The sequence below is a fragment of the Oryzias latipes genome, chromosome 4, assembly GCF_002234675.1.
Source record: "Oryzias latipes chromosome 4, ASM223467v1".
NCBI lineage: Eukaryota > Metazoa > Chordata > Actinopteri > Beloniformes > Adrianichthyidae > Oryzias > Oryzias latipes.
Window position 1 is genome coordinate 14,727,282 of NC_019862.2, and position 12,351 is coordinate 14,739,632.

The 12,351-nt window shown below is 36.3% G+C and overlaps 1 protein-coding gene across 6 annotated transcripts in view; it reads right to left on the minus strand.

The window, feature by feature from the left end:
- The window catches only part of LOC101172235 (casein kinase I), a 34,716-nt gene that overhangs the window by 10,968 nt on the left and 11,397 nt on the right, over positions 1-12,351 (minus strand). For all 6 annotated transcript variants that reach the window (XM_023954289.1, XM_023954286.1, XM_023954288.1 and 3 more), the window contains exons 3-4: positions 6,990-7,059; positions 314-462 (exon numbers count right to left, since the gene is read on the minus strand). In XM_023954289.1, coding sequence (XP_023810057.1) covers positions 314-462; positions 6,990-7,059 — 219 coding nt within the window. The remainder of the gene's footprint in view (positions 1-313; positions 463-6,989; positions 7,060-12,351) is intronic.

A 12,351-nucleotide genomic window follows, 5' to 3' on the forward strand; every position in this document is an offset into this window, starting at 1 on the left:
TCCCCTTTGAAACAGAACTTGTTCCACCTCTGGTGTGCTCTGTGACTCCCCCACTGCAGGCGTCACAAAAGACAGAACCAAATGTTACGCCATCATGGAATCAACCATTTTACAGAAGGAAGTGAGGCTCAATGAAGTCATCTCAGTGGGGGAACCAAGCAGCTGTATAAAGGGGGATTCCAATTGGAACAGCAGACACAGACACAACTACTGTAAATAGAACTTCCCCTGAAGGAAGTGTTCATTAGGCATTAGGACCCCGAAACTCTCAAACTTCAAATTTCTAACAATTTTTCAAATGTCCAGTTCTTACCAGCTGTATGGCTATCATGAGGACGGTCTTGAGGGAGAAGGTGCGGTCACAAAGGTCAAACAGGTCTTCTAGACTTGGCCCAAGCAGTTCCAGGACCATGGCATTGTATTTCCCACAAGGACCAAAGTAGTACACCTGAGGGATTCCCTCTGTGGTTCAAAAAAAAAGAAAGCAGACATGTTTTAGTCTTTTATAAAAAAAAAATAAAGTTGGCTATGGCTGAGTGCCAGGAACTTGGGCTACAATGCTAAAAACACTGGATCAATGCAATTTAGATGTATAAATTCACAACACCATTTATTTTAAAGTTTTAATATAAATCCGTTTTATTTTAATAAAGAAAAGTAATTTTCACTCAACCTTTTCACTACAAAAAGGGGAAACTGTGAATGTTATCATTAAAAAAACAAAACTGAAAGCTGCTTTTTGACCTGAAAAATACCCACATAAGTTAGAGGAAAGACAATTTATGGATGTATTTAAATGATTTTTATTTTCAAAATAAAGACTGATTTGATGTAAATGGTGTTGCCTATCGGGGCTATTATGCTCAAGGGTATTTATGTATAAATATCCTAGAACAGCCTGCAAATGATGATACTGCTGTGCTGGTTGGTCACGTTTGACTTTTTTTCTGCTCTTAGGCCAAACTGTCTGGTTATGGACTTCCTCCACTACATGCTACTGACATGTTTTTACTGACGGACTAAAAGGGTTGAAAACAGTTCTGTTTAAACCCAGACTAGGAGGTTGCTCTGTGGTTCTCTGTCTGCACAGCGGCAGCACATAATCTGCGTAAACATACAATTGGCCAACCTATCCAACATCATGACAACGATTCTTCCGAGAAAACACTTTATTACCCCTTGATGACACAATAATACGACTCATAACTGATGTGCAGAGGAAGCAGAGGATTTGTTTATGGTTAGTCATTGCCAGCAAGTTCTTAAAAATGAGATTATAATCTTATTGCGATTCTTTTTGTTGAATAAATGTCAAACAAATTCAGAATATTTGGCAGATTTGAGCTAGTACTGACACTTTCCTGCTAAAAAAAATGCCAATATTGGAACTTGGAAGGTATAGTGACAAATGCATTTCAAATAAACTGATCACTTGTGCTGGCTTTGGATGAACTTTTAAGGTGAGGTTTTATGGGGGCAGCAACTGGTCTAACAGGGTCAGTTCATAAGAACAAACAAGTGCAACATCTTATAAGAATCAATACAATCAATACTCATCTGAGGCATTAATAAATAAAGAAAACCACTGCGTCTGAAGGATTATTTAGAGCTTTTAAGCATATGGATAATGTTTCTCTATGGTTGTAATAAATATGAGCTTCTGTTTATAGGAAACATGTTTTAGTTTTCTTCTGTGCACAAACAGGTATTGGATGTGGGCCATGAACTGTTAGTAGAAATAACCTTTGCTCCATAGGCACACCTAACTCTGAGTTTGTGAAAACTTCTGAGGAATGTAATACATCAACCTGGCAGGAAGAACCACCTTCTACTGGTTCAGGGACAATCCAACAAACTGGATATGGAAAAGTTGCAGTACAGGTCATTGTGATAGGATAACTAGAAATTGAAATAAAATGTAATTTAGAAAAAAGTAAGTCGTTATTTCTGAAAACAACTGAGTACTCTTAATAATGATTATGCCATTTAAAAAAAAAAACCTGTGTTGTTTTCTAGGACATAGCAGAGCCGCAGTAATTCATTAGAAATGAGTTGTGGGCAGGACTTTTGGTGTAGATTAAGGCTTCCCTTACTTCCCATCATCCCTTTATTCACACTTTCTCCCACTATGTTACAGCCCCTCAAAACCCGACCTTAACATAACTGGTGCAACAAAAATGGTCAGGAATATTGGAGCTATGCAGCCGTGCAGTTTTGAGCCAGATGCCAGCTCGGATGAGGAAAATGAAGACGTATATGGATCCATTTGTCTGCAAGTAGATGTATTAGAATGGAGCGGAGCAGGGAGTTTGTGGTCCGCCAATTGTAGCTCCTACATCACTGCTCCAGGCTTTTTCCAAATGGCATATTTTCATCTGCTCCTGATTCAAAACTATTTGAATAAAGAAATACTCAAAAATGTAAATTTATTTGCCATTCATCATGAGAAAAATGCTACAAGAACATGTTAAAAAAACACTTTTTAATTAAAGTGGGTCTTTAAAAAATATGTAAATGAGAGAAAGTGATGAAAATATTCTGACTTTTCATGTTTTCATGCAAAATGACCCAGACATACCCTCATGCAAGCAATCACCAATTCTCACACCTATCTGCAACTTAGCACCCAGGACTTCCTAGTTATGGAGTCCACAACAGATGAAGTTGTTACAAGAGATGACACAGAGGGAAACTGACTCATCAAAGCTTGGCCCAAATCTAGAGGCCAGTCAAAGCAGTCATCACAGGAGGAGAGCCCAGTACTGCACATCATAATCTGAATCCACTGATGGATTTGATGAATCGATGAGCTTTAGAGGAAAGGCTAGTAAGAAAATGCCTATGGTCGAAATACTGATGCAGAATTACCCACTGTGAAAACATCTGACAGAACGCAGTAAAACAGTCAAATCACAAAGGAAACTCCCTTATTTGGATATATGTCTATTTCAGTATATCATAGATGCAGCATTTGACATAGCAGGAAAATGCTTTCTTGCAATGCTATCACTTTATACCATTAGTGGTACTCTGCCCCCTGCTGTCTTGACAATTTGAGACAATGCACCCTATTGTGTTTGGAGGCAGGCCTTCTCATGCGACAGAGGGAAGGCTGCATAATAGTGGCTAAAGACAAAGCTGCCCCACAATGAAATGTCAGAGTCAAGGGCTAAAGTGGAGAAGCCTGGAGAACAAGGCCAGAGGAGAAGAAAAGGGAATGAATGTGTATGAAAGATTTAGATTATGGAGTGCACTGAGGAGGACTGGAAGAAGTGACTTCCATTAAGCCCAGCGCACTGGAGATGCTCTTACAAGACTGAAATCTGATCAAGGCTTAGAGCTGCACAGACAGAGCCAGGAGATAAGAAAATGTGAAACAACTTAACAGAACATTAACTGTCCAAGCTGCCATATAGCTGCCTCTGGAGAGAAGGGAGATATGATAATTAAAAAAAAAAATAGAAATAGTTATGCAGGACAAAGAATTTGTAAGATGACTTTTTATTTTTCTGATTTTTCTTTACTTCTTTATGTATATTATTTGCAATAAATCAACTGCATTTGATCAATCAGATGTAATTTCAAAACATTCTTTAGTGCACAGAGTTTGGTTCAGAATGGTCTTAAATGTGGGTTAAATTGAGGGTTCTGCTGCACTCAACTGTGAAGGTTATGTGTAGTTTCAGAGGTGGCTAGAAAATGTTTATGCAAGCAAATCATTATTACCTAATAGGTAGAGCAACGTCAACGCCTACAATGTTAAATCAATCATTTTCATAGCAAATATCTGATACACAACAACCACGTTTTACATGACTAAAACCAATTTATCAATTGAAAAATAAAAAGCATGTATAAAAAAAATATATTTCTATTTTACAGATTCGATTATTGTTTAAAACACTGTAGGTTATTAGCAAGTATGAAAAGGAAGCGTAATCACATCTTCTTATAAAAAATAGTCCAGAGCAAAGAGCTAACCATTATTAAAGGAACAAACGAAATTACATTTTGTTCCATAAAAAAAAGAATATGACAGAACTGTGCATTTTAGTAATAACTTCAATCTAATAGCCCACAGGTTGTCACAGAAATAATCAATTTCAATTCAAATATGCCAACAATTTTCCAGATAAAGTTTAATTTTAATTCAACACCGCTTTTCCTTAGAATATAGAAGAACTCTTGTGGGTAAAACGTTTTATAAAAAGGTGTGCCCACAAATGCCTAAAGACTTGACAAACACTGGTGGGATGGTATTCCCAGAAGCAAAAAATAAATAAACACCAAGAATCCTGTGAAATTTTCAGAAAATGTGCGAGGTGGAATCCAGATCTCCAGCAGTGGCGATCTGTTCAGGATAAGAGAGAATTAAGTCTGCAGATAAGCTCATGATGGGCGTTAAGCGCCGGATAGTTCATGCAATGACATATTTGAAGCTCTTGGGATGGCCACGACTAACGGAGTCACATGTCCCATTTAGCAAGTTGACAACATAAGTAGATTCAATCTATCGCCTTGATTCCTTCAATGCCAGAGAGTGAAGTGAGCCCTCCTGCACAGTCATGTCATGTCAGCCATAGAAGAAAAAGAAAACCAGAATAGCAGCAACTGGCTGTGTATCGTTTTAAAATTGTTAAAGATTTTAATACAATCTAAAGGAACAATCAGGTAAATGTCAAATTAATTTGTCCTTTAGTAATGACTAATTTAGGTCTACTCGGGATAGCTAACATTTTATGACTGGAAAAAATGTTTAGCCAGTGTCTCCCTAAAATAACTTTCATGATAAATATATATATATATATATATATTTTGCTTTAAGTCCCATTCTGATCATCTTTTGATCTATTTTAAAAGTGTACCCAGACGTCTCTTAGTTATGATCAGTAAGAGGAAAAATCAGAAAAACTTGGGTCGCTCTCTAGGACATAGTTTCTGCAGAGCAGCAGGAGGTCATTAGAAATTCACTTGTGAATTCATTCTATTTGTTTACACTCTCTAACTCACTTAAAGCCCCTCAAAACCCCAACCTAACATTACCGGTGTAACAAAAATGGCGAGCAGTATTGGAGCTATTCAGCCACACAGTTTGGAGTCAGATTCCAGCTTGGGCGAGGAAAATGAAGACGTAGATGGATCTATTCGTCTCCAAGCACATGCATCAGAATGGAGCAGAGCAGGGAGCTTATGGCTTGCCATGGTAGATCCCACATCACACCGACCTACAAGCTTTTTTTGTCTACTCTTGACTAAAAGCAGCTTGAATAGAGAAACACTCAGAAATGCACATTTAAGCCTAATTGTCCTTATATATGATCTAAAGCAAGAGTAAAATGCTACAAAAACATGTTTGAAACACCAAAAACATCATTTTCATTGGAGTGGGGGTTTGATGAGTACCAATCTAGAATACATGGATATTACACACGTGTAAAATAAGAAGTCAGATTTGAATGACAGTAAATGTAGAAACAGCCTTGCAGCATGTCGGAGCACACCCAGTCAGGTCAACATGCGAGTATTCCCGACAAACTGCCGGCAGGAAACGGTCAATGACTGAAGCACAAGATACTACAACAGAGGGGAATAGAAAAGTTATCTAAGTAGATACTATAATGGCCTGAATGCTTCCAGAGGCTAAGCTTTTAATAGTCAAGGGCTACCCTAATGCCCCAACTCCTTATCAACAGTGGGAGACTTCTGCTCCAATACAAGAGGGCAGGAAGCGGATACATGTTACTAAATTTAACCAAAACACATACACTCATCATTTATTGGAATGAGGAAAAAAAACTCGATAGAGATGTAAGTAGAATCATTGAGGAATGCAAGGAACAAACAAGTAGCAGAAGTTTCTATTTTTCTCTGACAATATCTTGTGCAACTTCTGCATTAGTTACTGAGGTTAGCAAGCATTTGTATAACACATCTGAACAACAGTAACATCTACTTATTGCAACATTTTGGAAAGGTCAAATCTAGATTTTAAAAGGAGCTACTAAAACATGTATTTTTTATTGTTCTGTAGTAGATTTGTTTGTGTGTCTGGGATCCTTCTCTCTCTAATAAGCTGTTCTGGGCAGCGCTGAAGGGCAGGAATGAGGCTGTGTAATTTTGAGGAAGGGATTAGAAAACAGGAAGCACATTTTGATAGCATCCATTAAGTCCCACAGATGCGGGGAGATAAAAACAAACCTTTAAAGCATATTCTGTTTTAAGTGGATTGGTAACTGCTGACGTTGCATTTACAACGTTCCTTTTCTGTCTAGTTTCTCTGAAAAAATACTCTTCAATTCTGTAGAACACACAGAACCAAAACTTAAAAAAGTGAATTACACACAACTTTCACATTTGTTTAGACTGAAGTTTCACAGTACAAGAATGACTAATTGTACTCACCTTTGGAAACCTAATTTAAGAGTATTTTCTTTCTTAATATCGGATCCGAAAGGCAACTTTCAGTTCAGAGTTTCCATTTTGACAGTATGAGCGGCCTTGTCCCCAGAAGCAAAGTATACACGAAGCAAGAACACTTTGAGCTAAATTTACCAGCTCAAATCACAATGCCTATTCATATTAAGCCTGAGAAAATACTGAACTCATTCTATTTAGATTCAAAAGTTTATGATTTGATTCAGTAAGTTGATACAATTCAATAGATACATAATTTTGTTTTTACATTACTTTGTCAAAAACAATCTAGTTTGATAGTGACAAACTGTTTCACATGACTAAAATTTATATATATTTAAGCTGTTTTAATGCTAAACTCTTACATTAAAACAATCAAAAAAGCCGTTTTTCCTAACTTTAAGAAAATTGAAAGAAGAAAATCTAGAAAGACAATTTTTCTTTTTCATCAATATTGCATATTCTCAATTAAACATCATTTTAACCAATGTTTTCAAACAAGCCCCAATTAAAATTGGGAAATGTATGAACAAATGTCTTTTTAAAGAGTTCAAATGAATCGATTCAGGTCTTACCTGAATTTCCCAACTGTTTGTAAAACCTATATTCCAAATGGAGCTGTGGTGCCCTGGACTTTATGGGTTCCTGAAAGAGTGAAAAGGGGGAAACCGTTAAATACAACATACATGAATAAAATACAATACAATACAACTGTCACAAAAGTGTTAGCAAGAAAAGGGAAAGTTGCATTTGTCTACGCTGTATTTCAACCCATTAAAACATAGCACAACATGTGGATTTATAATATCATTTGAGACATCTCAAGTGTTGACTAAATAGCATTAAATGGATTCAATAGCTACAGTGAAAGTGTAATAACAGAGGATAAAGAGCCATTCAAACGAAGCAGACTGCTGCAATGTCAGGACTGCTAATCAACCTAGCAGGTCTTATTGATTCGGCAAAGTTTTAAAAAACTAAAATGTAATCTGATTAGTTCCACTCTCATGAGGCCATGGCCATTCTGGGCAAACATAGAAAAAAAATATTCAACTCTTTTCTATTTCTTAACAGATTTCACAGCCTGTGCTTCAACCAATTTTCAATATTAAAAGTTTTAAAGTCTCTTTTCACAGTTTAGCAGTACTACAGTTTGCACATGGGTCTAGAAAAGTACAGTCTCCATCCCAGTAAAAATTTATAAAGACGTTCAAACACATAAAATGGAATAAGTGTGTATTTATTGTTCCAGACTTCTAACTGTACGCCCTCAGTATACAAACGCTTTAGTCTATAGACTACTGATACACAATATGAGCACAAAACAAAGGTCAGCACCACTGACAACTTTGCTGACATGCTCCAGGAAATGGTCAAGATAACTCGATTTGGAAAACAGTCAGTTGAACAGTTTGAATAGGGAAACTGTACATTTGCCAACTTCACCCATAAGAATGTGAGGATGTTGTTGAACCATCTACTGCTAACTACTATTGTTGTCACTAACAGCATGCTGAACTTGTGTTTTAGCCAGTTAGACCAGTAGGACAAGAACCTTCCTCGACAAAGAGTATTATCACAGTATGGTAAAATCATTGCTGTCCAATTATTTGGAAATAAAATTCTAGCAATTGGATTTACAATAAACAAAAACAAAATGTTTACCTTTGCTTTTTAGGGCTCTCCATTCTAATAGAGGATTCTTTTGACTTTAAAACATTGGCTTTTTAAATCTTCTAAATTGAATTCTGACAGAGTACTCAGGTCTGGCATCAATTCTTACTTATCATTTAGGATCATCTCTTCTGTTGCCACTTCTAGAATTTAGGAGTGCAATTGAAAATGACAAAACACGTACAGCACAGAGGTATTAAACTTTTGGAAAACTGCTGAAGGTGTCTTCAATAATAGTTGCATTAAAGTAGAAAACCAAGCTTGAAAATAAATGATAGTTATTTCACAGGAATGTAAAGGGTACAGAGCCATATTAGCATATTAGCAACAGCAGCATACATTTAAAATATGATGGTAAAAAAAGTATAGAATCGATAAAGAAGTAAATTGTTTTTTTCCGGCAAACTTTGTCAGTTTCTCTTCTTGTTGTGCTCTCTACGGTCTTTGCCTTTTTATGCTCATGTGATGCAAGAAACACCCCTAGCCTTTTCTTAAAACAACCGCCAGCGTGTTCCCTCTTGAAGTTCTCATTCAGGTTAAGGAAAATGAGGACTAGCTCTAGCAGAGTTCCAAAACTGCAAAGCAAATGTTAAAACCCCACTCCAATGAAAAGTATTTTTTTGTTATTTTTAACATGTTCTTGTAGAATTTTTCTCATGATGGAGGGCATAAATAAAAGAATTTAAGATTAAAACAGCATTTCTGAATATTTCTTAAGTCATTGTGTATCGGGAGTGGACGAAAAAAATGCAGTTTCATAAAAAGGCTCTTAGTTGTGACATGAAATGGCTGGGCCACAAGTCTTGGTTTTCCTCATCAGAGCTGGCTCGCCATTGCTCGCCATTTCTGTTGCACTGGTAATGTTAGCTTGGGGTTGTGATGGGCTGTAAGATAGCAGGAGAGAGTGTAAAAAAGGGATAATGGGAAACAAGCACGGATTTACTCTGCATCAGCGGTCCTGCCCACAACTCAGAGGCAATTTTCTGATGAAGATGATTAATGATTGATTAACTCAATCATATTTTGATCTATTGTAAAAGCAGTCCCATTTCCCAGTGGTCTTTTAATTATGATTATGCAGTTTTTAGTCAAAATCCAAAAACCTGTGTCTTTTTCTAGGACATAGTTTCTGCAGAGCAGCAGGAGTTCATCAGAAACCTGGTGAGCAATATTGGAGCTATTCAGCCATACAGTTTCAAGCCAGATGCCAGCTCAGACGAGGAAAACCAAGTCTTTTATGGATTTTTCTTCTAAATGTGGATGCATTAGAATAGCGTGGAGCACAGAGCTTATCGCCAGGCGATTGTAGCTTGTACGTAAAAACTACAAGATTTTTCGAACAGATTTATTTTGTCCAAGCCTGATTGAAAATAACTTGAATCAAGAAATTCTCAGAAACACATTTTATTATCTTAATTTTCTATATGTTTTGAATCATCAGAAAAATGCTGCAAGAACATGTTAAAAAAAAAAAAAACACAAAATTTATAGTAGGGGGTCTTTAAATCATTTTGTAGGGTTCCATATTTTAAAATTAGAAGCAACTTCTAAACTATTTGATACCCACTCCTATTGCCCATCTATTGGGAAGGTAGAGGTAGACCTTCAACAGGTCTACAGCTCATGACAGGGTCACGTTTCCTCAACGCTGTTTTAATTCACCTACCAGAGTCATTGTGGTCCAGTTAGCTCTTCCTCATCATATGGCATTGTATTAAAGATAGAAAATTCATCAATATAGCTGAGAATAGTTCTGACCAAACATCAAACACAGTTGAAAACAGGAAGCAAACAAAACGGAAAAAAAGAAAAAAAAGAGTGGAAGTAGGTGGAAGACGTGAATCGTCTGACAGTCGGGGCACAGCACTGTTGCAGCATCAACCACTTCCCTCATGAAACTAAACAAGCATGTCTCACCACAAACAACAAGAGAACAATGATATATATATATATATATATATATATATATATATATATATATATATATATATATATATATATATATATATATATATATATATATATATATATATATATATATATATATATATATATATATATATATATATATATATATATATATATATATATATATATATATATACACACACACACACACACACACACACACACACACATATACACATAAATTTATACAAATAAATAATGAGTAAAAACAGATGGCATCAGCCCACAGGACCCTTTAAAAACAGCTTACAATACGAAACAGAGGCTTATGGCAGCTTTACATACTTAGGACTCCTCTGTATTCCCAGCAGATGGCCATGCTATAGCTTTTTAAACAACCAGAGCCCAGCAGCACATGTCTAATGTAAAATATTTGTATGCTATAAGCATTTGCAGCAACAGGCCACTTTGAGGGGTACACCTGCACAGTCTAATACAATTTAACAGAAGCTCATTCATCATTTATAGTTTTACTGGTTTGGAATCTCTGCTTTATTTCCATTTTGTTCCAATGACAGATCATAATTTGCTTCTTTTTTTTTTAACTGAAGTTGTGTTTATTGCACATGATATCACACTGCAGAGGCAGTTTGTAAAGTCTGCTGGACTGCTCCACTGTAAGCTGATCCGCAGGCCGAGCGGATACTTTCCCATCTTATCTGCTGCTACAGTAACACCTCCCCTTCAGCTGTTTCACACTGCAGTCGTGTACACATTTCTTTACTGCTGTGAGAAAAAAAAAATAACAGCAAGAACTTCACTTAACTTCTGTTTAGTTTACTAATTATTCCTTTGGGCTACCATGCCTATAGTGGTCATAGCATAAATTTGCTAAACACAAATTTATTAATTTTTTCAAATATATCTGGCAGCCACGCATCAGCCTCTGTCAGTCTGCCCCAGTGCAGCTGTGGCTACATCAGTAGCGTCCATCAACGAGCATGAATAATGGACACATTGTAAGCGCTTTGAGCGTCTGGAAAAGCGCAGATAAATCCAATCCATTATAATTATTATTATAAAACTGCATAAAACTCAGAAAATAACTACCGGTATATAAAACTAAATTGCATTACACCTCAAATCTACAGCTGTCTTCTCTTGTGACTTCATTTTACAGTGAATCATTTAATGACATGAAGTTCAAGGTGAAGACAAACAAATATGTTCTTAGAAAACTTTAAAAGGTACAAACGTAAGTTTTATTACAGTCACATTTGAAACAACTCAGGAAGAGACAGGAAGTTAAATACCATTTCAGGGATCATTCTTAAGGATCAAGTACTAGAAGATGGTACAAATATATGATTATATCATCAGATTATGTATTTGCTTGCATTTTAACTTAATGTGGCCCTCATAGGCAAAGATGGAGCAAGCCACGAGAACTTATACAATCCTCTTTTATGGATTAAACAAGTCTGATTTAAGGCAGGCTTTATATAATCTTTGATACAATACAGATAAAAATGAGTATAAATAATGATTGGATAAAGTAGTAACAAAAAATTATGGGAAGAAAAAAGGGCAAGCAAGAGCAAAAACTCAATCTAGCCTGGATTATGACTTATTTAAATTAAGTTCAACAAAATTTTTCTATAATGTGATTTATTAACCACTACCGATTACTGATATGATGTTATTCTTTAGGAGGTACTTTGTTGACTAGAATGTTAAACATAAATGATCATTGAAGCAAGGTTATTTATGGTAGGAATGAGGCTTAAAATATAGTTATGATCATCTCTGTAAGTCAAGAATGTGGCAACACAGACTGTGATACTAAGTGAAGACTATATTTTTAAAAGATTAAGTGCAACATAAAAATAGCCTTCTTAGTTGTTTATCATCAGCAAAGTCATTGTGACATTCAGAGTTCCTATATGTATGCCATATCCACAATCACAGGGTTGGCACAACACAAAGAGCCTAAAATAGATGTGAAAATGCTTACAGGGAGCAGGTAGAGATCAGCAGTGTGCAACTGGCAAAGGGACTTCAATATTAAGTGTGGCAGGTCCAACTACAGCATATTGCAAACAAATTGCTAAAAATATCCTTAACGTTTCTGAGTACGTTTAATCCCCCTTAAGATGTCTTTTTGATCAGGAGTCTGTGGCAGCGATGTGGTATAAAATACTAAGTGGGGTCAGGGAGCAACAGCTGGCCGGTGTCCAGCACAGTTTCAGTTCACATTTAACTTTAAGCTAAAACCGTGCCATTAGCTGGTGCCCGTGGGATTCCCAAGTCCTTGAATCAGAGAAAACTCGACAGTGCATGACGGCCTGAAACACT